We start from the raw sequence: 27,804 nt of genomic DNA on the forward strand, positions 1-27,804 counted from the left end.
CACAAAGAGTCATAAAATGACCACAAAGAGACACAAAACGACCACAAAGAGACATAAAATGACTACAAAGAGACACAAAATGACCACAAAGAGTCATAAAATGACCACAAAGAGACTGAAAATGACTATGAAGAGACTCAGAGAGGGGTAAAACAACCACAGAAACACAAAAAAACTGCAAGGAGACAAAACAGACCACAGAGACAAAACGACTACAACGAGATGTAAAACAGCTGCAAAGGGACAAAAAAGAGACACACAACGACTATGAATAGGGGCAAAGCAACTACAAAGAGACTCAGAATGACTACAAAGAGACTTAACAACAACAAGAGGCTAAACTACAGAGTCTGTGTAACTCATGTAGGACCGGTGGTGGGGCCTTCTGCATGTCTGTGCCCAGGGGCCCATTGCTTCCTAATCCGCCCATGTTGGTAGTACTTTAACTGTGGTGATGAGCCAAGTAACAGCATCTGTTTATGTTGTTTCTTTTAGAAAACTGTCAACAATGTGAAGATGCTCAGACTAAATATGAACACACACTACAGGAGATGGACACACTATCATAAAAATACAACACACTACAAACCTGAACAGTTTGACACTATTCGCTTCCCAAAGTTAGCGTTGTTTTGTGCAGCTGTTTGTGATAGTGTGCCCAGCCTGTGTTACAGGGATAATTCTGATGCAGATTATGTGTAGATGTTTAATGATGCAATTTACTCCATATACAATATGTACATAAGAAACAATATTTTTGGGACAATTTAAAATGTGATTTGTGACAGAGATCGTGACACGAGGAGTCATGTTTTGCCAACAGTTTATTGATATCAGCCGAATAGATGCAAAATTAAAAAGTCATCTGTACAGTGTTTTGTGTCAATTAAATACTGTGACAATAAAAATATATATTACTATGTACATTAATGTTAGTTATGAAATCTGTGCAGATCTGGTCAGACTTCACACTTCTTTTTTTTTTTTTTTAACCTGGACCCTATTTTCCATGTTTTTGTGTCTAACTAATGGGAACAACGATTTTTGGAACTGGTCCAGTATTAAATGAAAGGGCTGCAGCTGAATGATATGGAATAATATAATCAACTGCCTTTTCAGTCCACCAGACACATTTTGCTGCTGCAAAAAATGGTTTAAGTGAGATGAACGGACTGAAAACTTTATCTTACCAGATAGAATAGGCGTTGACAAAGTTTTCCTTTGGAGACTTTATTTGGGGATGAAAAAAGGGAATAAATCACAATATATTTTATCGCAATACTCAGCATATCGCAACATCTTTAAGATCATAATAACATTGTATAATGACTTAAGTATATATATATATTTTTCTCTCTGTAATATAATTTCAAAATACAATTATAAGAATTATGAATGCATATTTCTGGGGCATTTTTTCCGAGATTCATGATCATTTTCTCAAAATTTTCCCACTCTCTTTCTTTACTTTTGAGTTTATTTTTCTTGTCATGTTTAACTGTTTTCTTGCAACTTGCAGGACACTTCTTGCCAAGCTGCTCATCGCCTTTTTAGCACGTCTTTGAAAGAGACCAAACTAATTTGCTCAGGTTTCAATGGTTTAAATGCTCGTGAAAAGTGTCTAAAAGGGTTAAACAAAAGGATCTTACATTTTAGAAGAAAGGTCAGCCTCTGTAGGGATCCTTTCCATAATGTTGTCAGGCGCTTAAAATAACAATCCGAGCCAGTCAGTGGCAAAAACAAGCACTTTGACTGAACGTACATTGACGGTATATAGTTGTCCATTAACATTAGATTGCAGCCTGTTTCGCCGCTGTCAGCTGCAGCCCTCACTCTCAGTACTGGACTATTAAAAAATTGTTGTTCACATTTGTCAAACATGGCAAAATAAAGTCCAGGTTGAAAAAATACTAAAGTTCCTATTTAAGAAAGTAGCAGTGGTGTATCTACCTCAGTAATATATCATGTGTACAAGGCAGCGGGGAAAACAAGTAAATGAAAAACAGCTTTATCCTCGAGCTAAACAGCCATTTGTCCTCTCCTCTCCTCTGTTCTGCTCTTCCCCAAACACACCACAGTGGACAGAAGGCAGCCGCAGTAAAATGTCCCTGTAAAACCAGGAGGTTAGATCTAGCCGGTCCATTTCAAACGCCAGCCTTATTTGTATGTGGTCTCTATAGCCTTTATGCAGATGCCAGTCACATGGTGGGGCAGCAGGACGCTTAAAAGAAAAAGTTAACAACCACCAACTTCTATTCAAGCGCCATAAATCTAGTCTAGCCTTGAGGTGAACCCTAGATGAACCCACTTCCCCTTCAACTTGGTGTAAGAGTTTCTGGACAGGTCTTTTGAAGCTCGCATTGATTTAGGCACAATTCTCCCACCAGAAACATTGCTCTAAGGAGCCGCTGTCTGAATCTAAATTGCCCCCTCTGGTCCTTCCTTCCTCCCCTGCTAAGGAATCACTTGGAGGTACAGGAGAATTTGTTTCATTCTTCATCTCTGTGCAGTCTGGGTCATATTCTGCGTCCCAGTGTCTTCGCCATCAATGGAGCTTATAACACACAGAGTGATGCCAGCCATGGTGAGGAACATTCCTGCGACAGCCTCTGCACAGAGTGAGGAGTGTGGGGGAAGGTGTGAGAGAAAATGAAGGTTTAAAAAAAGCACATCTTAAAAAAGACACAACACAACCAGTACAGTATTTTTCAAGGAGAGGAGGAACGCAGAGGAGGGATTTAACTGCTCAACACAGACGTGGCGTTCCAGTCAAGTAATGTCGAGCAAAAATGACTTGTGTCTTGCTTATGTAACACTGCTGAATCAGTCCTTGAAACGTGTTCTGCACGACAATCTTCTGATCCTAAAGCTTTCAGTATCTCAGATTTGTCCTTGTGCGGCTGCCCTGGTGCTGAGAAGCAAGCTAGTGTAGGAAAAACAGTGACTTACGTTTGCCTCCGAACTCCTCACCCAGAAACTTGCCAGTGAGCAGGGTCCAGAGGAAGGTGAGAGAGTTGGCCACAGGAACAGCAAGCGATAACTCTGGATAAGAGAAGTGGTGAAAATGTGATACAATATTTTGCTGCCAAATGAACATGCAAACCCTCTGGTCGAAGTCCTGTCAGCGCGCTTTCCTCATAGAACTAACCGTCCCTTGGGAGGATGCCATGGAGGAGGCGTTTGAACGCAAGAGGAAGGATCTGGCCAGTGCGGCTGAGAGGTGCAGTCACTGGCTATGGCTGAAGAGAAAGGATCCCGTCTGGGCCCCTAGGTGACCACGGAGGAGCCAACCTTTTGACACACACCCAGGCCTGATCAGCCTGTGGTGGGCCTGCCTCAACGGAGGGTGAGGTGCACAACTGATGATGTGTCGGGGGTCACTCTGCTATGCTCTGACCCAAAGTGTGGTGAAAATCCAGGGAGTGTAGCACCAAATCCTAAATGATGAATCTCTATGAAAAGCTGCACATGTTCCCACAAGCAGGATCATGTCTTACATGGTGGTGTGGGGTCAGTGTAGAGCTCAAAGAACTGGTCGATTAGTCGATCAACAGAGCTATTTTGATAATTAATTTATCATTCAAGTTATATTTCAGGCAAAAATGGTAAATATTTGCATGCACCAGATCCTCAATGTAAAGATTTGCCACTTTTTCTTGTCTTACATTATAGTAAACTGAAAATCTTTGGGTTTTATGCTGTTGTTTGGACTAAAAAGCACTTTAAAAACACAAATTTTCACTATTTTCTGACACTTAAAGGATTAAAAGAGTCATAACCTGCAGATTAATCAATAATAAAAAAGGACTATTAGTTGCAGTCCTGCAGTATTTCACCTTTCATGTCATGTGCTCAATTTATTTTCCTAGAGGAGTGGGGCTGTACAGAATGTCTCTTTTTTTTAGATTTAAAGCTTCTATTGAGGTTTTTAAATGAAGCTTCGAATGCCAGTCATCGTATTTGATGATGTCATCACCCCAAGAGAAAGAAATAAAAAATTCACAAACAAAATTCTGCAGAATTGTTGTAGCAGAATATTTCGTTAGATAAAAGCATGTTGTGATTTTGTTGTGGGAAGTAATTGCCTTTTCTCAAATAAATTTGGACTTTTAGTCTTTACAACCCTCTGTAGTTATTGGAAATATCGAAGAAAACACAGAGAAAAGCTGCACAGCCTTCAAATTTTGATTTAGATTTCAAATGTCAATGTAATGAACGTAGCTTCAAAGCTCTGGTGTATTTGCTACAGCCCTCCTTTACTTAACTCGATTACATTTAGCTGTCAAACACACAGCTTAAGTCTGAACAGTTCACTTCAACCATAGGTCTTTTTCAGCGAGACATTTTGGCATGACGTAGCAGGAAAAGCAGAGGTGTAAATAATGAAATAATGCTGGCTGAGTTCCATTTAGCTGCTTTAGTTTCAGGTATTGGTATCGTGTATGCTGACTCACTGTCACACAGTCATGGCTCAGTGGGACAATATCAAAGAACTAAGCCTTTGTTAATGTCACTAGTAACGCTTGTGCTTACCCGCTATGACAAATAATGTCATGCACATGAAGAGGTGTGATGCAGAATGGTTCCCTCTGACTTTAACATTAATGATATATTTTAGAGCAGTGGATCCCAACTGGTCCAGGGTCCAAATTTGTCCTTAGTTATTAGTTCAAGGTCCACAAGGTTTAATATATTCAACGTCATACTTGGGTTTGCCCATGTTGTCAAGCTAGTTTGCTGTCTCTGTTAAACAGCTGTCCCTTACTCACTCACTCTACAGCATAAAACAGCACTTCAAAATAAAAGCTTGTCCCAGAAATTCACTGTACTTCAAAAGAAAGTGTTTAACATGTTCACGAGTCACTTGCTGTGACTCTACCAGATGGAAACCACAGTTTTAGGGAGTTATGCAGCAGGTAGAGGTGACGTGTTAGTACTAGTTTATGAACACGTTTCTTAGTTTATCTCAGCAAGATGGGACTTTCTAAAAATGCATCTCTGTCTGTCTGTAGCAGGAAAAGCACAGGTGTAATTAATAACATCAATGATGGCTGCGTGATGACTGAATTATGATGAACGCATTACATTCATGGTAGCCACTTCCAGACTCACTGGGACTATCTACGTAATGGAACCACTGAGCTATCATTACTGTTATCAGCCACACCTGTGCTCTTTATGACATACCAAGGTGAAAAGGTCATTCTCATCTATGAACGCCACCCTCAAAGAGTGTGTGAAGGTGTTAGTTTGAAAGTGTGTGCCTCACCTGTGGTGGAAAGTGTGTAATAGTACACCAAACAGCCACTCTGGTTCAGGAGAAATGGGACCAGGTACTGTGGAGCAACACAAGGAAGAAGGTGCAATACAACTTAAAGGCAAAAGTTATATGGAAACGTGCACATTTGCAAACAAAGAACGTATCTCGGGGATTACCTTGAGGTTTAGAAACAGAAACTTGACCTCAGCCAGCACTTGTGAGACTCTGTTGCTGTGTTGCACATTTTCTATCCCCTCTGCGCCTCTCTTGAGGAAAGGGTTGGTGCACCCCCACAGCACTGACACCAACAGGAGGCTCAGCAGCTCCACTGCAACACAGCACAACCACACACCATCACCCTGTCACTTCATATCTACGCGTAGATATGCTACTACTATTGCTAAACAGCTCATGTGTTTAACAATGAGCGAGCCACGGCCTGATAAAGACTGTTAAAGAGTGCAGTTAGCACCTGAGCTACAAACACCGGTGTTCATATTTAGCTAGCTTACTTCCTTAGCATTAGCGCTAACATGTCAGCTATATTTAGGCTAGTTCTGTTTTATTTACGGCTAAAAAGGGAAGCGGATACTTAGAATTATATTCGGGTATACAGTCGGTCACAACATACAAACAACACTCGGAAAATGACATGATTTTAGAGGGTAAATTAGCTTGTTAGCTTGTTAGCCACTCACCTACAGTCACCATCGTAACATAAACAGTCACCGTCAAGTCGCGTTCAAGACTGCTCTTCAGCTCCGTTGTTGATGAACGTTATTTAAATGGCCGTAACAGTATCAAACCTATTTAGTGATGTAAGTTTCCACAGCACCACACATGAATTAATAAGCACCACAATACGGTCTTGTTAGTTAACTGCAATATTTTGCAACAATTTTTTGTCATCTTGAATACAGCTTTGGGATTTGTCAGTGTAGTAGTAACAAAAGGTGCTAGCAGAGGGCGCTATAACTAACAACAACTCAACACCATGTGGAGGATCGTCACTGTGTGTGTGTGTGTGTGTGTGTGTGTGTGTGTGTGTGTGTGTGTGTGTGTGTGTGTGTGTTCTTTAAAAACTTAAGTAGGGAGACTGGGGTAAATTGAGCATAGGGGCAAGTTGAGCCACCCCTTGTTGCTAGGAAACCGTAAATAAAATTGAGCATGTGACCAAATATTTAGGAGGAAGGCATCATTTCATGGAGTCTGTGAAGGTAAGAACTACATGGGTTAAGTGGTTAGAGATTTATGTCCAAAAAAGCATTTTTCACTCATGAAAGTGAACTTAGTCTATCATAAGTTTAATGGGGATCGTGTTTAGACCAAAATAGAGCATTTTTAATTTGTTTTATAGATCAATTGTGGTATCTATTAACTACAAAATTAGGTAGTACAGCTAGCATGAAAGTGCACCATTTTAGCTGTGGGGGCTAATAAAGTCAATAGGGTAGCTATGGGGTAAGTTGAGCAATTTGAACAGGGGTAAGTTGAGCCACCGGCTCACAGAGTTGGTGGCACAGCAAGGAAGTCCCAGCAGTTTGTAATCCCCTGCAACCTGGACAGGTGGAATATTGAATAAAGGGGCAGGTGGGATATGGATGGAAGGAGGGAGGGGGGTGGATGGAACGAGAGTAAGATGGAGGGAGGAGTTTAGAGAGGATGAAGGAGGACATATAGAGGAAGGATGATGAGAGAATGAGAGTTTCGGTTCAGTATGCTCAAATGTGTTAATAAACAAGTTCAAATTATTATAATACCTTAATTTCCACAATTGGCCCTCCTGTTAGCAAGGACACCAAACTAGGATTCACGTCTACGGATTTAGTTCAGTGTTTTCTTTCCAAAAACACAGCTGTTAAGGTTCTCTTGCTAAGCGCACTTTAAGGCATTCTCAGGCCTATGTTAAAATGTTTTGAAGTTGTTATATGCAATAATAATTTAAAAAAAGATTTGTACCTGTTGAATTGTGTATTATAAATAAAAATACACATGGATTTGAAGAAGCGTCTTATTTAATTCAGTACAGACATGTACGTATAACTGGAATATCTTAACCCAGGGAGGGAGGGAGAGAGGGGGAGGAGAGAAGGTGAGGTGGGGGGAAGGGGGGAAGAGGGGTAGGAGGGAGGGAGATGGCTCAACTTACCCCAGACACGGGGTAAGTTGTGCCACGAGACCACTTTTTTTGAACATGCTATATTATCAAAACAGTTATGTTTACACTCATTCTGTTTGTTTGTAGGGATGCACAACATCCTGAAATATATGCACATATATTAGTTAGCAACAAAACTATAATATCCTTGATGTAGTGATCCTGAATATGAAAAGTGGCTCATCTTACCCCGGTCTCCCCTACATTTAATATCATAAAATTACTTTTGATACCTAAGTACAGTAAATATCAGATACTTAAAGACTTTTATCCATCCATCCATTTTCATGCGCTTATCCAGGGCCGGGTCGCAGGGACAGCAGGCCGAGTAAAGCACTCCAGACATCCCTCTCCCCAGCAACGCTTTACAGCTCCTCCTGGAGGACCCCAAGGTGTTCCCAGGCCAGATGAGGTATGTAATCCCTCCAGCACGTTCTGGGTCTGCCTCTGGGCCTCCTACCAGTGGGATGTGCAGCAGCAGGAGGCACCCAGGAGGCATCCTGATCAGATGCCCGAACCACCTCAACTGACCCCTTTTGACACGAAGGAGCAGCGGCTCTACTCCGAGCTCCCTCTAGATGTCCGAGCTCCTCACCCTATCTCTAAGGTTGAGCCCAGCCACCCCACAGAGGAAACTAATTTCGGCCACTTGTATCTGCGATCTCATTCTTTTGGTCACTACCCAGAGTGCATGACCATAGGTGAGGCTTGGGATGTAGATGGACCAGTAAATAGAAAGCTTCGCCTTCCAGCTCAGCTCTCTCTTCACCACGACAGACCAAACTGCCGATCCATCTCACACTCCATTTGACCCTTACTCATGAACAAGACTCCGAGATACTTGAACTCTTTTCCTTGAGGCAGTACCTCACTCCCAACCTGGAGGGGGCAATCCACCGTTTTCCGGCAGAAACCATGGCCTCAGATTTGGAACCACATCATCTGCGAAAAAGCAGACGTGCAATTCTGAGGTTCCCAAACCAAGACTTTTACTCAAGTAATATTCTAATAGGTCACTTCTTTCACCACTGTCTATAATTAGTTTTTAAATCCTTGATGTGAAAGGAAACAGGCAACTAAAGCTGTCAGACAAATGTAGTGGAGTGAAAGGTGCGATATATGTCTCTGAGATGTACTGGAGTGGAAGTAGAAAGTAGCTTAAAATGGAAATACTCAAGTACAAGTAGTACGTTCCACCACTGATGATCTGGCAACATTCAGCAATCTTTTCTTTTTGGTTTCATATGATTGCCATATCATTTTGTCCTTTGTACAAATGAAACAAACCAATCAGCCACAATTAGAAATATTAAATTTAATTTTCTCATTTTATTACAAGAACCACAAACAATAAAATACCGGGAGCGACAAAAATAAAGTGCAAAATCCTTTGGCGTCACACTAGAAAGGATTCACATCAGTGTGTTACACTGACACACAGACGCGTCACAGAATATCTCTGTGGTCTCTTCGTTATACAAGGTAGAAAAAAAATACATTTCATACTTAAAAATTAATGTGTGATCAGAAGACAAAGACAGTATAATGTTATATTAAGCATATTTAGTAAGTTATATTGTTGCTGTATTAAAATAAATCTGCAATATCTACACATTTTCTGTCTGTTAGCTTCTCTTATACTGTCCTTGTCTTCGTGGACGTTCATACTAATCCTACATTTACTCCTGACCCTATGTGGTCCTCTTACATACAGAAATGTACACACGTAGAGCAACATCGTCAAACCGTTACAGTCTTTACTACACACTTTCTTCATTGTATTAGTGATCTGCAAAAAGTACAAACAGTAAGAACCTTGTGGCATCTATACTCTGAACACTGACTGTAGCCAAGAATCAATTCTTCTCCTGAAAAGTCTCCTGTCATGAAACATCCTTCATGCGATCCATTGTGTCTGCTTTACGATTTTGTTCATGTATATTTTTGCACACCAAAGGAGGATGTCCTGTGACGGTCGTGGTCACCAGCAGTGGCTCGGTTGGTGGACATCGACAACACTGACGTCACAGATTGAGTTTCCACAGGATTCAGTCAGCACGCAGTGTGTGGTTGCGCATGAAGACGACACATCAGTCAGTGCCTGTTGTTGTGAGACTACACCATAGTCTTGTCGCTATGTGTTTTCTACTGATGGAGCAGAGTGTATGGTGATGGCTGTGGAGTCGCTGGTGGTGCTGGACTGCTCTATGAGGTTTGCCTCCGAGCTGGTGAGCTCCGCTCTGGGCAGCTGGAAGCCGTTCTCCGAGGCCGGGTTTGAATTGGAGATGCTGCCCGACACGGAGTTGATTCCCATGGTGCTCAGCGGCATGCTGCTCTGAACCGTGGATTGGGACATCTTCGGCCGAGGTTTGGAGCCTCCGCTGGCTCCCAGGACTCTGGCTGCATGTGTCCGCCTAGAAACAAAACAAAGTTGTTACTTCACTCACATAACACGGAGTGGGCTATCATTTAGCAAACTGGCACATGATGTTCACTGACTGTTTCTCCATGAGGTGTGATCAACAGTTACATAAAAATATGGCAGATAATCCCTCTGACCTTCTCATCTGTTTTACTGATAGCCCTTTAACAGACACAGTAGTCATACAAAATGGCGATAGAAGACAAATAAGAGTGAGAACAATCTGCATTTTATAGTCTAAACTGTCAATAAAATAACCCACACTTCACTTCTGAGTCGCGACCTTTTCGGCTTTTGTGCCCCTGAACTCTCACATCAAGTTCAATATGTCTATTGGTCATGAGAAGTTTATCCAAAGTCATTTTTCCCTTCTTGAATTGTTTCTTTTGAATAACTTTAAAGGCTAACTTTTACTTCTTTTTTTTATTAGGGATAGATAAATAACAACAATAGAGAATTACGAAGGAAAGGTAGATAAATAGAATAATAGATATCTAATAAAAAATAGTAAATAATAAACTCAAAAGAAATGAAACGAAAATGAAACACTCTTATCTCTGTAGGGATCCTTTCCACAACAATGTCAGACACTTAAAACAATCTGAGCCTGTCAGTGGCAAAAGTCCCCCTAGTGGTTACATTGCAGCCTGTATCTGGGCTGCCAGCTGAAATACTGGACCAGTTTCAAAAACGGTTGTTCCCATTAGTCACTCCGACATAAAAACATGTTAAAATAGGGTTCGGGGTCCAGATAAAAATGGATCATTTTATTGCTATACTTGGGGTATCATTTGAACAACTCCCAATTAACCCCTCACAGTCAGAAATATTAGCCTTTAATTCCCTTTGGTGAGACGTTGCATTTTACTCCTGTGGATCTCTCCTAAACCCCCATCATATGGCTGTGGCTTAATTATTATTTTTTTTAGTTTTATATACTTTATTAATCCCCCTGAGGAGAAATTCAATTTTTTCTCTCCGTTGTCATTAACACACAGGTCCGAAAGACACAAACAGGACCTATACATGCACAAAGTGGAGAGATGTCAGAGTGAGGGGGCTGCCTTGGTCAGGCGCCCCGAGCGGTTTGGGGGTTCGGTGCCTTGCTCAAGGGCACCTCGGCAGTGCCCAGGAGGTGAACTGGCACCTCTCCAGCTACCAGTCCACGCTCCATATTTGGTCCGGACGGGGACTCGAACAGGCGACTCGAACAGGCGACCCTCCAGTTCCCAACCCAAGTCCCTATGGACTGAGCTACTACTGCTGCTATGAGGATGTTATCCTCATATTATATTGTCCAGCACCCAATATTTAGCATTTTTGGATGTGTCTTCAGCTTGACACTGGATAACATCAACATGCCTATTACCCAACAATAATCACTGAATATCTGTATGTGACAACAAATACCAAAAAAAATAAGAATTAATAATTAAACAACTTGAATAGTTAATTATATTTTATTTGTAATATGCAGATTTTTCAAGGGCATATATAGCAAATGGCACTGTGTTAACATAAAGAGAGTTCGCCTTTGAACATATTTCCAAGTTGGCAATCACTCATAATATAGTGACCCGCTCAGCAAATATGACAAAAACAAGCAATTACTTGACTTGAAATTGAGAGTTAACAATGTAACTAAGATACTATGAATTCTGAGTGTCCACCAGTTACATCACCTGAAAAGGTACCATACCATAACCACACCATTATTTTCACATGTCACAAGGCACACTGTATTGCTTTGTTGAGGTAGTTAAAGCATGTTGGAAAGTTAAATGTTTACATTTAGAGGTTACTCAGTATATTATTTTAAACGCAGCCATGTTTGCACAGTTATGTGTAACAGTTATTCTCTTTTATGTTAAATAAACTATTTTCTAAAATGTACCCAGGCTTCAGTCATTTCTTTGCTATATTGTCCAGCCTTACTTAGGATTCAAAAGGGGTCATTTTGATGTGAGTTTACCCCCAAAGTGCACATATACATTCAGGCACGTTCAGAAGCAGAGATAAGCACTTGTTAGTGTGATGCTGTGACACAAATGCCCTAAATTTGACCCCTGAATTTACCTTGATCCACAAGATGGCGCCCCCAGTGCGGACGCCTGTTACAGCAGCTCCTGCTCACCGCTGAGTTTTTTTCAATGGGGCAGCAGTGTCTCGGCTGCAGATAGGAAGAGACTGGACAAGCTGATCAAGAAGGCCAGCTCTGTCGTGGGATGGTCTCTGGACTCGGTGCAGGTGGTGGGAGAAAGGAGGATGACAGCCAAGCTGTCATCCCTGAAGACTAATGACTCCCACCCCCTGCAGGAGGAGATAAAAGCTCTGGAGAGCTCCTTCAGCGATAGACTGATTCACCCAAAGTGTGTGAAGGAACGCTATCGCAGGTCCTTCCTGCCTGCTGCTGTCAGGCTACATAACCAGCACTGCTCACAGTAGACTGCACCATGGACACTTTATTGACACTTTATTGACACTATGGACACTTTATGGACACCACAGCTGTCTGCTGTTTTGCACATACAATCACTTGCACTAGATGTGCTCCCTTTATCCACTGCTCATTTTCATTCACTGCTGCTCATTATTATCCACTTCCTATTATTTTCATTATTATTATTATTGTTATTGTTATTTATCGCCGACTCTTGGATTTTTGTACTTATTTGCATGCCTAGTTATTTAAGTTTTTTAAGTCTAATTTTGAAATCTTTAATCTGACTCTTTTTCCTTGACTGCTGTAACACTGGAATTTCTCAATTATGGGATCAATAAAGGTGTATCTTATCTTATCTTATCTTAAGTATATTTTGGGTGTCTTTAAGGATCACAGAAAACCTTGAATGATTACTATTGCAATTTCCCCTGGGTCAAACCACGCACTGACTGGACTTGTATTTCAGAGGGAAATATTTTAGATATTGTGCAATGTCAGATAGTTTTACCTCCTCAGGCCTCTAAAAAGGTTCAAATAATCTAAGGGAACATCATTCAGGAGGGAAACTACAGGCCGTATGGGACCTGTGACACGTAACTGTGAGTAGGTGCTGCACTGCTTAAAGTGTCACAAGCTCAAAAGGCTGTGAACTGTAAGATTATGTTGATTATTTTTACAGTCTATGGTTGATATACATGAGTGTTTTTATTAGCCTGATGAAAAGATTAGAAACAGCAGCAGAGGATAAAAATAGCACGACTGTTTCTTTGGTAGCATTCACGATGCAGAATTCATCCTGTCACACAGGAATGCGGCCCTACCTGTTGTACGTCTTCAGGATGATGAGGAGAATGGCGAGAATGATGATGAGACCTATGACGATGACAGCGATCATTGCCCCAGAACCTGAGAGACAGAGAGCGATTAACATGTTGAAAGCTTGTTTTCCTGTCACTGCGTCTACCTCTAAAAATTTGCATTTCACATCTGACACATTCTCTCTGCTCCGCGCCGTGCGACGTTATTCTGTGCGTGTCCTCCACAAGTAGTGTGTTGTATCTTAGCAACGGCATTGCTCACAGGCAAACAGAACACGGCAAATATTTCCTATTAAATGCTTGGGTGCCACTCCCATACGAGGCGTCTAGATTAGGGCTGCGTGACGCAACAGGTTGTTATTTATGAGGCTTGTCTTATCGTAGAGTTTTTCAATTTACTTTAATCTCTGCCATAGGGGACGTCTGAGATCTGATGGTGTCCACAACAAATAGAAGGGTGTGTTTTATCAATATCTAATTTACGAGGAAAAGGAGGCAATGCACACACACACAAACACACACACACACACACACACACACACACACACACACACAGATCCTTACTCTGGATGAGTATTTGTTCTTTTGTCTTTGTGACGGCGGTTGTGTTTGAAGGTACTGTCGTGTTGGTCACAGGTGAGACAGTTGTAGATTGCATCTTCAGCAATAACCTGCAACAAACAAACAAACAAACAAACACTTCAGTCAATGAATGTTCTCCAAAACAATGACTAAACACCGCTACATGTGTGTGAGGGCAATATTCTTCTAGTCTGCTGCAGTCTTACTACAGATGAAGTGTGGAGACATAAATAGAACAAAGAATGGGATTCGAAGATTAAAATATCCGTGTGATATATTTTTATAAACAGCAGACAGGTGGCACAGTAGAGGGAGTGCACAAATGAATGGGTGTTTTATAGAAACCACAGAAATGAGGTTCCTCGCCAGAACATTATGTATGAAAGTACAATCAGTGCCGACTTTACAACCGCAGAGCTCATGACGTGTTGGCCATTAAGATCTTTTCGAACACAGCACATGCCGTACACTTTGTCACCAAACCTCCATCTGTACGACTGACATGAAACAGATTGGAAAGACGTGATTGTGTTTGCTCTTATCAGCTGGCTTTAGGGTGACACAGCGGGTTCATATATCACTGTCATGTCTGCTTAAGCTTTATGAAAACATCTGCAGTTTTAGATGTGTATCTTCAGACAGACTGATGCAAGACGGAACAGACCCGGAAACAATATTCAGACATGTGGGACAAGTATGTTACAGTGTCACAACTCACTTGAAAAGACCAAAACCAACAATGAACTGATTCTACTGACTAGTATTGTCTGCATAGCCAAGGCCTGATACATTCCCCAGTGCCATAACCACTTGTTACAACCAAGGTCTGCAGAAGACCATCTCTGTACCAACAACACGTCGAACCTTGAAGCAGATGGGCTACAGCAGCAGCAGACCACACCTGGTGCCACTCCTGTCAGCTAACAACAGGAAACTGAGGCTACAGTTCACACAGGCTCACCAAAACTGGACAATAGAAGATGGAAAAATGTTGTCTGGTCTGATGAGTCTGGATTTCTGCTGCAACATTCAGATGGTAGGGTCAGAATTTGGTGTAAACAACATGAAAGCATGGATCCATCCTGCCTTGTATCAACGGTTCAGGCTGGTGGTGGTGGTGTAATGGTGTGAGGATATTTTCTTGGCACACTTTGGGCCCCTTAGTACCAACTGAGCATGGTTTAAACACCACAGCCTACCTGAGTATTGTTGCTGACCGGGTCCATCCCTTTATGACCACAGTGTACCCATCTTCTGATGGCTACTTCCAGCAGGATAATGCACCATGTCACAAAGCTCAAATCATCTTAAACTGGTTTCTTGAACATGACAGTGAGTTCACTGTACTCCAATGGCCTCCACAGTCACCAGATCTCAGACCAATAGAGCACCTTTGGGATGTGGTGGAACGGGAGATTCACATCATGGACTGTGTGATGCTATCATGTCAGTCTGGACCAAAATCTCTGAGGAATGTTTCCAGCACTTTGTTGAATCTATGCCACGAAGAATTAAGGCAGTTCTGAAGGCAAAAGTTGTCCAACCTGGTACTAACTAGGTGTACCTAATTTTTTATAAGCAGCAGCTCTGTTCCCTGTGCTGAATGCACCATATTAGGACTACACCAGCAGTGCACAATAGAGTTGTGCAGGAATGAGTCCTTAAACCTGGAAATGAGTTAGCATTTTTGCACTCCCAGGTTTTTCGTCTCAAAGTCAGTGGGTTTTTGTTGGATGCGTAAATAAGGTCTGTGGTTAACACAAGCTAAAGAGATTTTCAGGATTTGTTTGACAACAAAAAATGTGTCAGTAAATGCCCCGCTCATGAATTCTGAAGCTTTTGTTTAAATAAAAAGTGGTTGCTAACAAATGGCTAAATGAGCCTGTAGAACATCATCACTCTGAACACGGCTTCACAGCCTTGGTGTGGTGGCCACGTTGAAGTCATGCAACGGTGGTGTAATTTGTTGATAGCCTAACTTTAGCTTTTACTTCTGGCGATTGCATTCAGGCCTCACAAAAAAAAACAAAAAAAGTGATTTGTGAAGATCATCTTGCTGAAGGAAACATTTGAGTATCATCAGCTGTTGTTTGCCACAGAGCTTATTTTCTCCAACAATCCAAAATGGGGCCGAAACCTGGGCTACATCAGCTTCCGGGCTGGCCTACAAAAAGAACGTCATCCCTGCAGCACTCTGAGAGTCCAGTCAGGAGGAGCTGACGTAACCTTCTTACTTAAGCTAAAGTTAACAATGACAACAACAGGGCTGTGTGGGTGTATTCTTTGTATTGACAGCATCAGAAAACCTTAGACCAGACACTTTCTGCACAGCTGCATTCTTCATCATTCAACCAGGTGTTTAGATGAGATAAAATCCCATGTGAAACACGTTTGACAAAAATGACAGTGATTTTGTTTTGGCTGGACTAGATTGACTCAAATGTTCAATATAATATGATGTCTAAAGAAAGATTAAAATGTCAACTATTTTAATTCACTATATATTATTTATATTAACGGTTTTCTTTTATTAAGATGAGACTAAAATGCCCAGACTGTTAGTTGACTAAAACTTTACTACGAGGAAAAAAACAGGATGACGTTGACTAAATGTGATAAAAACTAACTAGGAAAAGTAGCTGACAAATGAACACTGCTCAACTACTGTCAAAAAACAATTAAAAACACATCAGTGAGCCACACGTTTGCACTGAGTGACATGTTCTTTCCTTAAGTTTATTTTGAGTCAGTCCCACACATATCATCCTGCAGCTGTAGAGCATCAAACATGGCTGAAAGTAGTCTCCAACACGTGCACTATTTACCTCTGTTTGGGTAATGTTTGCTATGAACTACAGTGGCCAGCTGTTTTAGGAAATGACTGAGCCTTTTCTTCACCTTCAGGACGAACAGATGGACTTAGCGCTGAATGCTGGAAAGTATTGCAAGACGAACACACAATTGATTTGGTCTTTTCAAGGGATTTGTTGACCATTGTGATCAGCCGTATTCTTTATGAATGTCCTCCTGTAGATCCACGTGTAACCCTAATACTGTGCCTTGGCACTTTCTTACAATATATCTAAATCGTCACACTCTTCAAATTATACCCATAATTATCACAATGAATTTGTCTTAATATAAAGATGCACTCATGTGATTTGCGCTCACCGAATCGTGACTCGTTTGATCACACAATATCATCAACAACGCATATTCTCAGATGTTACATAGCTTCAGGCAGACTGTCAGGGCAGCTTCATTACGTTTTCATTGATCTTAACACACTGTAATCTCCATCTAATCTACTCTGCTGCATCTGTGACGTAACACGCGGAGCTCCTCTGTCACTTAGGATTCCTAAACAGTCCGCACACAGCTGTAGGTCAGGGCTGTCCCTGTGACAGATACTTCCCCGAGTCGGGATGGAAACCTGCAATCAATTTGTTTATAAGTTCCATAAAGTAGACGAAGAAGAACCTATGATTACATGTAGGTTAATTGTAATTTCCACTGAGGCTTTGTCACTCCTACTTCAGTTTCCACTTCTGCTACACTTATCGCCTGAGCGTCATCATGGGAGTTCCTCACTGTCATTTCAGGCAGATGATGAGGTCAGTGAGTCATTAACGCGTGACTCTGAGACATGGTCATTATTATTTACACCATCATCTTGAACTATATCGCCTGATTTGTTGTGCAAAAGCGTCTTTCTTTGTGTTTGTGCAGCCGTCTTTTTGTGCTCGAGTGAATAAATTCATCCACGTGTGTTAACGTATCATTATTTCGTTAAACTGTCAGAGACATGTCAGGCTGTACGACCGTGTTGGGCGTCTCATTTTGGAGCAAAACGTTTTAATTATAGTAGACAGATGAAAGACGAGGCATAGCATGAAAACAGTGTTACAATGAAGACATGAGTGACGTCGCATTGTGTCAGCTGGGAGTGAAGCACAGCAGCACAATCAGAGCAGGTGCTTCAAGCGGACGAAATTTGCATCAGCTATAAAAAGCTGGAAACCCTGGCACAAGGAAGAGCGGCTCCTGACACACACACACACTGTCTCTATTCTCTTAGTTAGATTAACTGCTCTGTGATTACATTCAAATTCACAACAAAGTATGCAAAACCCTTACTTCTATATTTACCTCGCTGCCTGGGAAGATCCCACTGAACATGATTACGTTTATGAACCACTGGTTGACTTAATGAGAGGTTGTTGACAGACACCAGACTGCTGTCACTCTCAAAACCACGAACTGGAGTCACTAAGAAACCACAATATTCACTAGAAAAACAAATGATAGACACAGTTACACTGCATCACACACAAAACACAGGTAATAAAAATGACAGACGTCACTTTTACACACACATGTAGCTGCTGCTGTTACAAAGAACCTGGTTTTATACTGGAAAAGGTGGGAGGTTCAGTAGCTTTCTAATGAACACCTGGCTGCTGAAAGATTAGCTGACACACTTTCTCTTTACTTCTCTTTCACATGCATACACACACACACACACCCACACACACACTTACAGTAGCCTAATTACTTTCTGCCACAGACACTGCCACCATTCAGGGAACAGTTGGAGGACATTTTGGAGAATACACGTATTCACTTTCTTAAAAGAGTTAGATGAGAAAGTCGATACCATCTCCATGTCAGTACGGTAAATATGACGCTACAGCTAGTTATCTTAGCTTAGCATAAAGACTTGAAGCAGGGCTCTGTCCGAAGGTAACAAAATCTGCCCACCAGCACCTTTAAAGTTTGCTGATTAATGTATTAAATGACAGTCGCATAAAAATGAGAATTTGCTGCTTTTCTTGGCTGGGAGCGGTAACTTCTTGGAGTCTCCGCTGGTTGCCTGGTAACTGCTTCAGGCAAATGGTAAGGGCCAGTGTCCACACTGAGTTTTTTTTTGTCAGTGCCGGCGTGCTTTTTCAATTGTTCCCAATGAGGAGAGAGCAACACATTCTCACTCATGGACTTTCCATGTCCAGATAAGATGTGAAAGGTACCCTGGGTGTGTTGATTGTTGGTTGTTCTGGGACGCCGTGTCAAGTTCTGCCTGTCACATGCACTGTCTTCTTTCAAAATACACTTCAGTTTTCACAGGAAATTTACAGTTTACATACAGTCTATTTCAAAATAAAAGCACTACGTCAGTAAAACAACACAAATTGAGTTTTTTTTCCTCCAACAACTAACTCACGTGGTTAGGTTTAGGAAAAACAAACAGGGTTTGGCTTTATAATCTCACAGTTTGCGAACACCGCTCTCCCAGATGAAGGTCGGCGTTTCTTGCTGCCATAACTTTCATTCTTGTCCCACCCTGTTTCTTCCTGATGCAGCTGAGCGCTGTTAAATATAACGGCGACCAGCTGTGTATCATGCCAATGTTAAAGGACAGCTTTTTTAGTCACTGTCTGACGCCGCAAGTCACTACCCAAGCACCAAAATTTCGACAAATTCAGGGTGAGACGGGGATGGAGAGAGCGTATGTGGCCGCATACAGCTGCCCAGAAAAAAAGGCTGTACCCAGCTTTTTTTTCAGAATGATGCCACCCATTTTTGTGCGGCCACTTCAAGTGCTTCTGGTAGAAAATCTCAAAATTTTTCAGAAAAGCACCGGTGCCACTGCCACTTCCACTTCAACTAGAAGCACTGGACCAAAAAAAGATGGAGGGCTCAGAAAAAAGGCGCTGAGCAAGGCTCCTTTTCTCTAGGTGACGGCATGCAGCAACACATCCTCTCTACTTATTAGGAACAATTAGAGAAAGACAGTGACACTGGGAGAAACTTGCTTTGTGGACACAGGCCATAACATGTTAATAAGTGAGTTTAAAAACTGCTGGTAGCTAGATTAAGTTACCTTTGGATGGGGCAAGGCTAGCCATTTCCCTTTGTGTCCAGTCTTTATGATAAGCTAGCTAACCAGCTGCTAGCTCCAGCTACATATTTACTGCACAGTGGTATTTATCCTTTTATCTTATTCTCTAAAAGAATGTGAATATAGGTTTTTATTTATATATTATATATATTTATATATTCTCTTTCACTCATAGAGGTCATGAGATTCATTTCTTGGCTCCTTTTTTGCATGACGTCTAACAACTTACAGTGTTTATGCAATGTATGGACAAATACAGTGGCCTGTGTACACAGCTTTAACCATTAATGGAGCGTAAAAGTTTACATTCCACCTCCGAGCTGTGCACATCCTGGAAGCATTGTGAAAGGACCAATTACAACACCATACATATGACACTCATCAGAGAAAGACAGTACAACACCTTTCGGTAACAGAGTTGAGATTTGTAAAAAAAAAAAAAATCCACAAACTAGAATTCTGACACTTTCTCATCGAGATATGATGAGAAACCGAATCTTAATTACGGGCTGACGACGGAGACTTGATACTCATGTGTACTGTACGTCTTATCCAGCTTCCTGCTCAACGGCAAACATTGCACAATCAACTCTCTCAGTGTTGACACACTATAGAGATTAGTAATGACATATATCATGTTTGCTGTTTGCAGAGGTGACAGCTTCTGATAAGTGGGTGACCGATCATATGTCGTGGCGTAAAGTGCTTTGGCAACACGGTGGAGAAATCTGACATCACAAATTTGCCTGGCAGGGCTTTGCACAGTACTCCGGCATTAACGTGATGTATATTTATTTCTGCCTCTGTTTACAGTTATCAGCCTTTTTCGTGAATTAAAAGTTCCAATCAGTTGTTTACTATAATGTACAGTAAATATAAATATATAGAAAGACTGGCTATTAGGTTAATTGAAGTAATTCAAACATAAAATCCAAACCAACTCAGAGAAACAAGCAAACAAAAACCATGACAAGACATCAATTTACTCCATAAAGGGCACCTGCTTCACTTGTGTACAGAGAGGACAGACTTTGTACCCTTGTGCTGATAAATTCACCAGCCTTTAAAGGGCAGTTTTGATTGGATCCATTAGGGCTAATTGGAGTTTGGGCTGCACGTCTCATGTGTTTTTGTGCTGGGTTATAGCCGCAGTGCTGCCTCTGCAGAGGGCATCGCAGCTCGTGTACAGTGTGTAGAGATATTAATTAGCGCTGCCAGCTGCAGCCCTGGCACGTGCCGGCGTTTCATCAGCAGTCATTCAATTCTATTTGTCACATGTAACCATATAGGGTACAGTTATAGTGAAATGTAATCCTATTTGTGCATTAAAAAGTGTGATTGGAGGGGGGGTAAGCTCTTCCTGAGCCTCTCAGTATATCTGATACCTCCTTCTCAACCTTAACAGGGAGAAAAGGTCATTACCTTTAATGATTCCCTTAGCAGTGGGTGGGTGTGTTAACTCTATCAGCCAACTGACTGCAGGCTAGGTTTAGGTGGTGTGTTAGAGATCACGCAAGGAACAGGAGAGCCCTCAGCCGAGGAGACACCTACAGTTAACATGATCTGAAATGAAACTGAATTGCACTGCTCACCATTACTCAGCACCTCATGACTTTACCGGACCTCCTGGAATACAAACAACTTTTGCTCAGCACTGCCTAAATAGCAAACACCATAATAGCCACGAACGGTACACATCGCCAAAACTGTTTCACATGACCATCAGCTAATTAATACATGCTTGTTAAGCAAGCAGTGAAAAGAGAACACATTTTGACACACACAATGTTTCCACTGCATTGTGTCATCTCGCCGCATTTACATAAGCTAAGTTGAAAAGATGAGCAGAAAGAGTTGCTGACTGGTTTTGCTCTTCACATTCATTCATCCACCCTCAGTTCAACCATTTCCAAATCCAGTGTCATCTCCCCATCCAGGACATGCTCACATTCACTCTAGCTTTAAAACTGAGCCCGCCACAGCGTCTATCTGGCTCCCCACCTTCGTCACACTTTATTTGGCCAAAAATGTGTCCATTGCTCTCTGCTCCTTTCATTTTCTTGTTCTCTTTGTACCCCTTGCTTCTCTTTTTCGAGCCCCTGATATTTGTTAAGACATTACGACTTAGCCAGTGACTGCACTGTGAAAAAAGGGTGCGGTGTAAAGAAAAGTAAACTGTTGTACTTGATCCCATTTCACGGTCAAGCATAAGCCTTTGCATGGGCCCCCCTTTGGCCTTGGGTCCATGTCATCTGTCTGACAAGAATACTGGCCATCTACAAAAATGGCTCCTTGTCCGCCATGTTCCTGAAAATAATAAGAGATGTCTTCTGCTCTATACACGTACGTGCAGCCTTGTATCATCGTCTTATTTTGTTGAGCTTTAAAGCAGTTGGCATCCGTAACTTTTGCTTTACCATCATCTGTTGGACTGCCCCATCTACTCCAGCATTGCCATGGCATGTGTAAAAAGTCAAAGTCACAGTGCCTGAAAGGTTATCCCTGTAATTTACTGGGAACTATGAGTGAAAGAGGATTGTCTCTCCACCAGAAAGCTAACAAGCATGTTTCCCAAAATTTCGAGCTATTCCTTAAACCACAAAGCACCGGATCACATCAGCTGCTACAGAACTAGGTCAACTGATCAACTTGGTTAGTGTCAGAGGGGAAATGCCATAAACAATGAATATACATCCTTTACTGTCACAAAAACAGAAGGGAAATTCAAATGTGAGTGCCAGTAAAGGACAACGGAAGTCAATACGTTTCAATGTAAGAACAAAATTGTTCAAATCAGAGCTTGACAGTGACGGTTGCCACGTTGTCACTAGCAGCCATTTTGAGAAACTGGCCAATTCTTGCCTTTGATAACCATAAGTGGCATCTACTTCTTAACATACACAAAATAGGGGCAGTAAAAAGAAAATGTGCAAGCCAACGTAAATACTTTTTTAATATTAGTTGCATTAGCGATATTTAAATATTCCTGTTATAGTCAGAACCGGAAACAGACAATGCTGCACCTACATTGGTTTAGAGACGTTAGCAAAGCGAATTAAGTTCCACTTGAGATTTTAATAATGTTAAGTATCAGATAAAACACTGGCTACAAAGATTTTTGTGTGGTTGAAAGATCGTTAACATTCCTTTATGTCACATTTTCATATTAAGCTCACGTATAGGTGCATAATTACTCAAAAAAATAGGGTAGCTTAAAATGGTAACTACATTTTCAGTTTTGGCAACTAAAATCTGATGCCTGGTTGCCAGCCGGGAATCATTTTTAAAAGTTGGTGTTGAGCCAAAAATCCACAATGCAACTTTGAAAAAAACAAACAATTCAGGATCTTCCTCTTGTCATGAACAGTGCTGACTACTGGCGTGCATCTGCTAACCACAAAGCCAAAGATATCATCAATAACTCAAAGCACAAAAGACTTAAAGGACAGTTTTAATGTTTTTAGGCAAAGGAATTTGTGACCACAACTGATCAGATCACTTTGACGTCAGTATCTTCCCCTGCAGCTGCCTGTCTTCTCTCTGCCGCAATAATAGTTTGTTTGTTGTTCCACAAATTGCAGGTATTCACTACCACGGAAGATTCAATATCCTCTCTTCCACCCTCAGTAAACACATCATTTATTGCTTTTTCAGAGCGCTGACTCTCAATGCAAAACAGGAACAATTTAATGTAGTTTCCTCTTTTTTATACTAGGAAAAAAAAAAGCTGTTGACCAGCTCAACTTTTTCCCCTTCTGCACATTGTGTAAAAGACAGGCTCCTCCACACGCATTCATAAACACGTTCAAAGTATGACCTTCATCAAATGACGGTTGGAGTCAATATTTGAGCAGTCAATTGGACGCAGGTTAATAAGACACAGGTGGAGCTATTAGTCCAGCGAGCATGCATACTGCGCTCACAGCAGAGAGGTCACCTGCGTCACGTCAGATGTAAATGTCCCATACGATTTGTTTTCCAGATGTCACGCTAAAGAGGGATTTAACTATGACTTTTATCGACCTCAATTCGTCCCCGGGGGATTTGCAACAGCACTGACAGGTCCCTGGCACAGCGCACAGCCGCCTGCTATTGACATAAACCATGACGTGACATCAGAGATGTAAAAACTGTCTAATTAAAACAGATGTATGTTGTAAAGAGGTGATATATCAAGGCTGTTTTTCAGCTTATGGTGTGAGAGTGGGTGGTGACGGCCAGAACTCACAGCCCTCACTGTCAAAACTTAAAGTAGAAATGCCAAAAGAATAATCTAAAATAAAGAGGAAGTATTGTAGAGCCATTGGGCTCTGTAGTCGTGACAGTACAGGCTCCATTGCCCCTGAAATATCCACAAATCATGATGGAACAATTGACTAAAATATCAGCTAATATCTCTGTACCAAACTGGGTTAGAGAAAGTATGATTTAAGGAATGAACCAGCACCAAATATTCTTATGACGAAACACACAACAGGGTTAGGATGGAAAAAGAAAGCTACTTTGTCAATGAGGGTACAGTAGGTTTGCACAACAGCTTCTCAGCTTACAAGGTATTGTCCGCGCGGTTACGAAAACCATGACAAATGGGTATTTATAGAAAGGCAGCAAAAATCCTGTCAACACTTCTTAAAAAAGGGCTTTAAAATGATCCATTGATAGAGTCTGAAACAGACTGACGAGGCACAAACAGCTGGAATAAAGTGGAAGGTGTTCACTGATATATGTGGGTACTAAATCACTTTATTACAGGTCACATTCACATCACTGAGAGTCCAGCTGAATGTTAACAAGCAAACAGTATCTAGTGTTCAGTTTTACTTTCTTTGAAATTTTCTGAAGTTTTCTGGGTTTATTTACTTTGTTCAGAGTCTTATTTGTGCTTCAGAATCAATCAGCCAGTCAATGACATCTATATGAGTCAGCCACTGACTAGCTATTGTTACCACTGTGTCATGAGAACACTCTGAACTGACGTTAATCTCCTTTAATATAGATATTACCATGACAGAAACCTGCTCAAACGATCTGGGTTTTGAAGTCCCATTTAGGGTATTCTGAGTTCCCACAAGCATTACAACCTCATAATATGACTTCATTAGATTACAAACGTCATCTTAGCTGGGTTTCCTTTTGAGTTGCTGTTCCCATTGTAATAAATTTTACACCTCAGTGTGTGTCAGTGTGCCCTGATTCAAACCCCCATCTTACAATTAACATGTAATAAAGAGGATGTTGGGGCGTCGGTGGCTTAGTGGTAGAGCAGGCGCCCCATGGACAAGGCTGTTGCCGCAGCGGCCCGGGTTCGAGTCCAGCCTGTGGCCCTTTGCTGCATGTCTCTCCCTCTCTCTCTTTCCCCCTTTCACACTTCACTGTACTGTCAATTAAAGGCAAAACATGCCCTAAAAATATCTTTAAAAAAATAAATAAAGAGGATGTCTGCTGCTCACAATAATACTTTTTATTTAGAGTTAGCATCCTGAAAACTGCTAACAGGGTTCCCACACATTTGTACTGGTGACTTTTCAAAACTTTTCCATAACTTTTCTATAATATTTGACCCCATTTACATGACTTCAAGTAGTTTAAAATAGCCTGGACATCTCTCTAACGACAAGTCATTTGAAGCGTGACCAGTGTGTGTCATGTCATAGTAATCATCTTTCAACAATCATGCAGCAAATCAGTAATACAGACATGTTTTAGGATTTTTATCAACATATTTTAAATAATAGCTGAAACAATCAAAACTTTTTCAAAACTCTTTCACGACTGTGGGAACCCTGAGCTCAAATCAATAAAGATGTGATCTGAAACTTTGCTCGCTGGTATGTCTAGTATGCTTTCTTAGTCTGGCTACTGAAGCATATTTTGACACAATGCTTATCGGAGTTGAAAATGATAACAAAACAAAGTAGGCTACTTACAGAAGCACTGCGCTTATCATCTACAGAGTCAGACAGAAGATAATTTTATTTTTGATGTGAAAATCACTTCAACTTCTTAGGTTGACCTAGTTACAGCGTTGTTATAACTGTGTACATATATTTATTATTTCATTATTAAAATCAGTTGATATCATCATGGGCATAGGTTTCAGGGTGGACACAGGGACCCTTAATATTTAGAATATGTGCATTTGTTCCTCCCTAAATAAAAACTAAAGTAGCAGATGACTTTTATTTTGAAGAAATTAAATTAATGTAGAAAAGGCAGAAATTTGTGCATAAAATTCACTTGAATGCAGGAAATTAAGTGTTTAATGCCCCCAAATGTTCAATAAAAAAAAACAAACCTACAGCCTTGGATATCATATTGTGGAATATGGAAGGAGGTAAAAACTAGTGGTGGAAAAAAAAAATCGATACAGCATAGTATCATGATATTTTTGTGTGGCAATATCGTATCATCACACAGTGCCAAGTGTCGATTTTTTTATTATATAGCCTAAATTATTAATATTACAGATAGAAATTAAACTTCAGGTAGCCTACTAGAACACTATAATCAATTGCTTTTTCAGTCTACTAGATACATTTCGCTGCTGCAAAAAATGGCTGAAGTGAGACGAACAGACTGAAAACTTATCTTATTAGATAAAACAGAAACAGAAAAACAAAAGTTTTCCTTTAGGGACGTGATTTACAGTTTAAAAAAGGTAATTAATCGCTATATATCACAATATATATACGTAAGTATCGTGATAATATTGCATCGTGACTCAAGTATCGTGATGATTTTGCATCGTGACTTAAGTATCGTGATAGTATTGTATCGTGGATCCTCTGGTCTCTGGATATTCCCACCCCTAGTAATAAATAAAATAGCCTGTTGGTTTTATTTTGAACGCTGATTCACCTTTTATGTTCTTTAGGCTTTTTATGCTTTATAAAAGGTTAAATTTATGCCAAAATGACGCTTCAAAGTGATCCAAACTTTAACCTAATGAGCCTCACTCAAACTGGTTAGGTGCAGCTGGTATGCGATCACAGTCATTAGCCTTCACAGGAATGACTGTAGCTGTATTAATGAGTGAAGAGACGTAGCAACACAATAGAAGAAAAGGTATGCTTTCTATTCTTAGCACCACACAGACAACTCCCCTGGTCAAACAACTACAAGTGGTGGTTTGGAATAAACTACAACAAGACTAAAATGATAATCATGCCTGTCACATTACTGTGAAACTACCTGCTTTGATAAACGCAGCAGGACTGTACAAGCAGCGGTCATATTTTCCTACAACGTAGTGGTAACTGATGAGATGATAAGCAGGGGTATTCCACCACACAGCCGCTTGTCAATGAGAGATGCACAGACAGATAGTGCTGGGAACTGAAGTGTAATCTCCATATATGTATATCTGCGTTGTTTCACTGACCTAAGACTAAATCTGAGAGCTCCCTGGAATGTGAGCTATTCCCTTTCACCTGACTCACCTGCTATTTCGGCATATTATCTGGGAAAGCCCCCGTTGTACACACACAGAAACTCATTGAAAAGTTACTCTCAGCCTCACGAGACAAAGTTAAGAGGAAAACAAATCCTAATAGAAGGAGTCAAAAGCAGAGACTTACCGAACCGTCTCCTCTTTGATTTCAGCCCAAGCCTTCTCCAGATGGGAACCTGAGCAGCGCAGAGCCCCCTCCCTCAGCTGATTGAGGGGGGCATAGTCCACCGGTGGAGGGCTGACGGTCACGGCAGGTCTGAGGAGGGAGGCACGAGGGAGCAGAGGAGTGTGTGAGGAAATAAATCCCAGGTGCTCCTACAGTGACAGTCCCACAGGTGCACACAGGACGGGTGAGACACAAACAAAGGACAAAAGAGTTTTAAAAACAGAGCTGAGATGCCTCTGAGTGTGTGCTTTCTTTGGGGATCAGAGTGTTTATGTGAAGAGGAGGAGGAGGAGAATTAAGAAGAGGAGGAGGCTCCACGCTCACTCACTTGTTGCTCCAGAGCCGAGAGTAATAATCTCAGGCAGCTGGTTTTTCAGGTCCTTCCGCCTGGCCCTTAGGCGTGCCGTGGCTACTGATCAAAAAGCGAGGCTCCTCTGCGGGGCTGTCTGCTCGGCTCAGCTCTCACCATGACGACTGCCTCTCAAAATCAGACTGGTTGCATCTTGCTGGAGCTGCAGAGGGTGGGGCTGTGTGCAAATTTGTGAAGAAAGATGGAAAAACATCAAAAAATAACATCTCATGTAGCAAAATCCAGAGTGTGTGTTG

The 27,804-nt window shown here is 41.3% G+C and overlaps 2 protein-coding genes across 2 annotated transcripts; both read right to left on the reverse strand.

Annotated features, from left to right (window-relative positions):
* Positions 1 to 194: 194 nt before the first annotated feature.
* tmem234 (transmembrane protein 234) lies at positions 195 to 6,168 on the reverse strand. Its single transcript, XM_050061240.1, has 5 exons — positions 5,959 to 6,168; positions 5,437 to 5,588; positions 5,270 to 5,336; positions 2,950 to 3,042; positions 195 to 2,609 (listed from the first exon to the last, which is right to left on the reverse strand). Exons 1-5 carry the CDS (start codon positions 5,969 to 5,971, stop codon positions 2,497 to 2,499), a joined length of 438 nt encoding a protein of 145 aa, XP_049917197.1. The 5' UTR covers positions 5,972 to 6,168; the 3' UTR covers positions 195 to 2,496.
* Positions 6,169 to 8,718: 2,550 nt separating this feature from the next.
* On the reverse strand, positions 8,719 to 27,467 carry ncmap (non-compact myelin associated protein). Its single transcript, XM_050061239.1, has 4 exons — positions 27,160 to 27,467; positions 13,666 to 13,772; positions 13,105 to 13,189; positions 8,719 to 9,832 (listed from the first exon to the last, which is right to left on the reverse strand). The coding sequence occupies exons 2-4, from the start codon at positions 13,757 to 13,759 to the stop codon at positions 9,553 to 9,555; spliced, it is 459 nt and encodes a 152-aa protein (XP_049917196.1). The 5' UTR covers positions 13,760 to 13,772; positions 27,160 to 27,467; the 3' UTR covers positions 8,719 to 9,552.
* Between the last annotated feature and the right edge of the window lie 337 nt (positions 27,468 to 27,804).

Source organism: Epinephelus moara, chromosome 14 (assembly GCF_006386435.1).
Source record: "Epinephelus moara isolate mb chromosome 14, YSFRI_EMoa_1.0, whole genome shotgun sequence".
NCBI lineage: Eukaryota > Metazoa > Chordata > Actinopteri > Perciformes > Serranidae > Epinephelus > Epinephelus moara.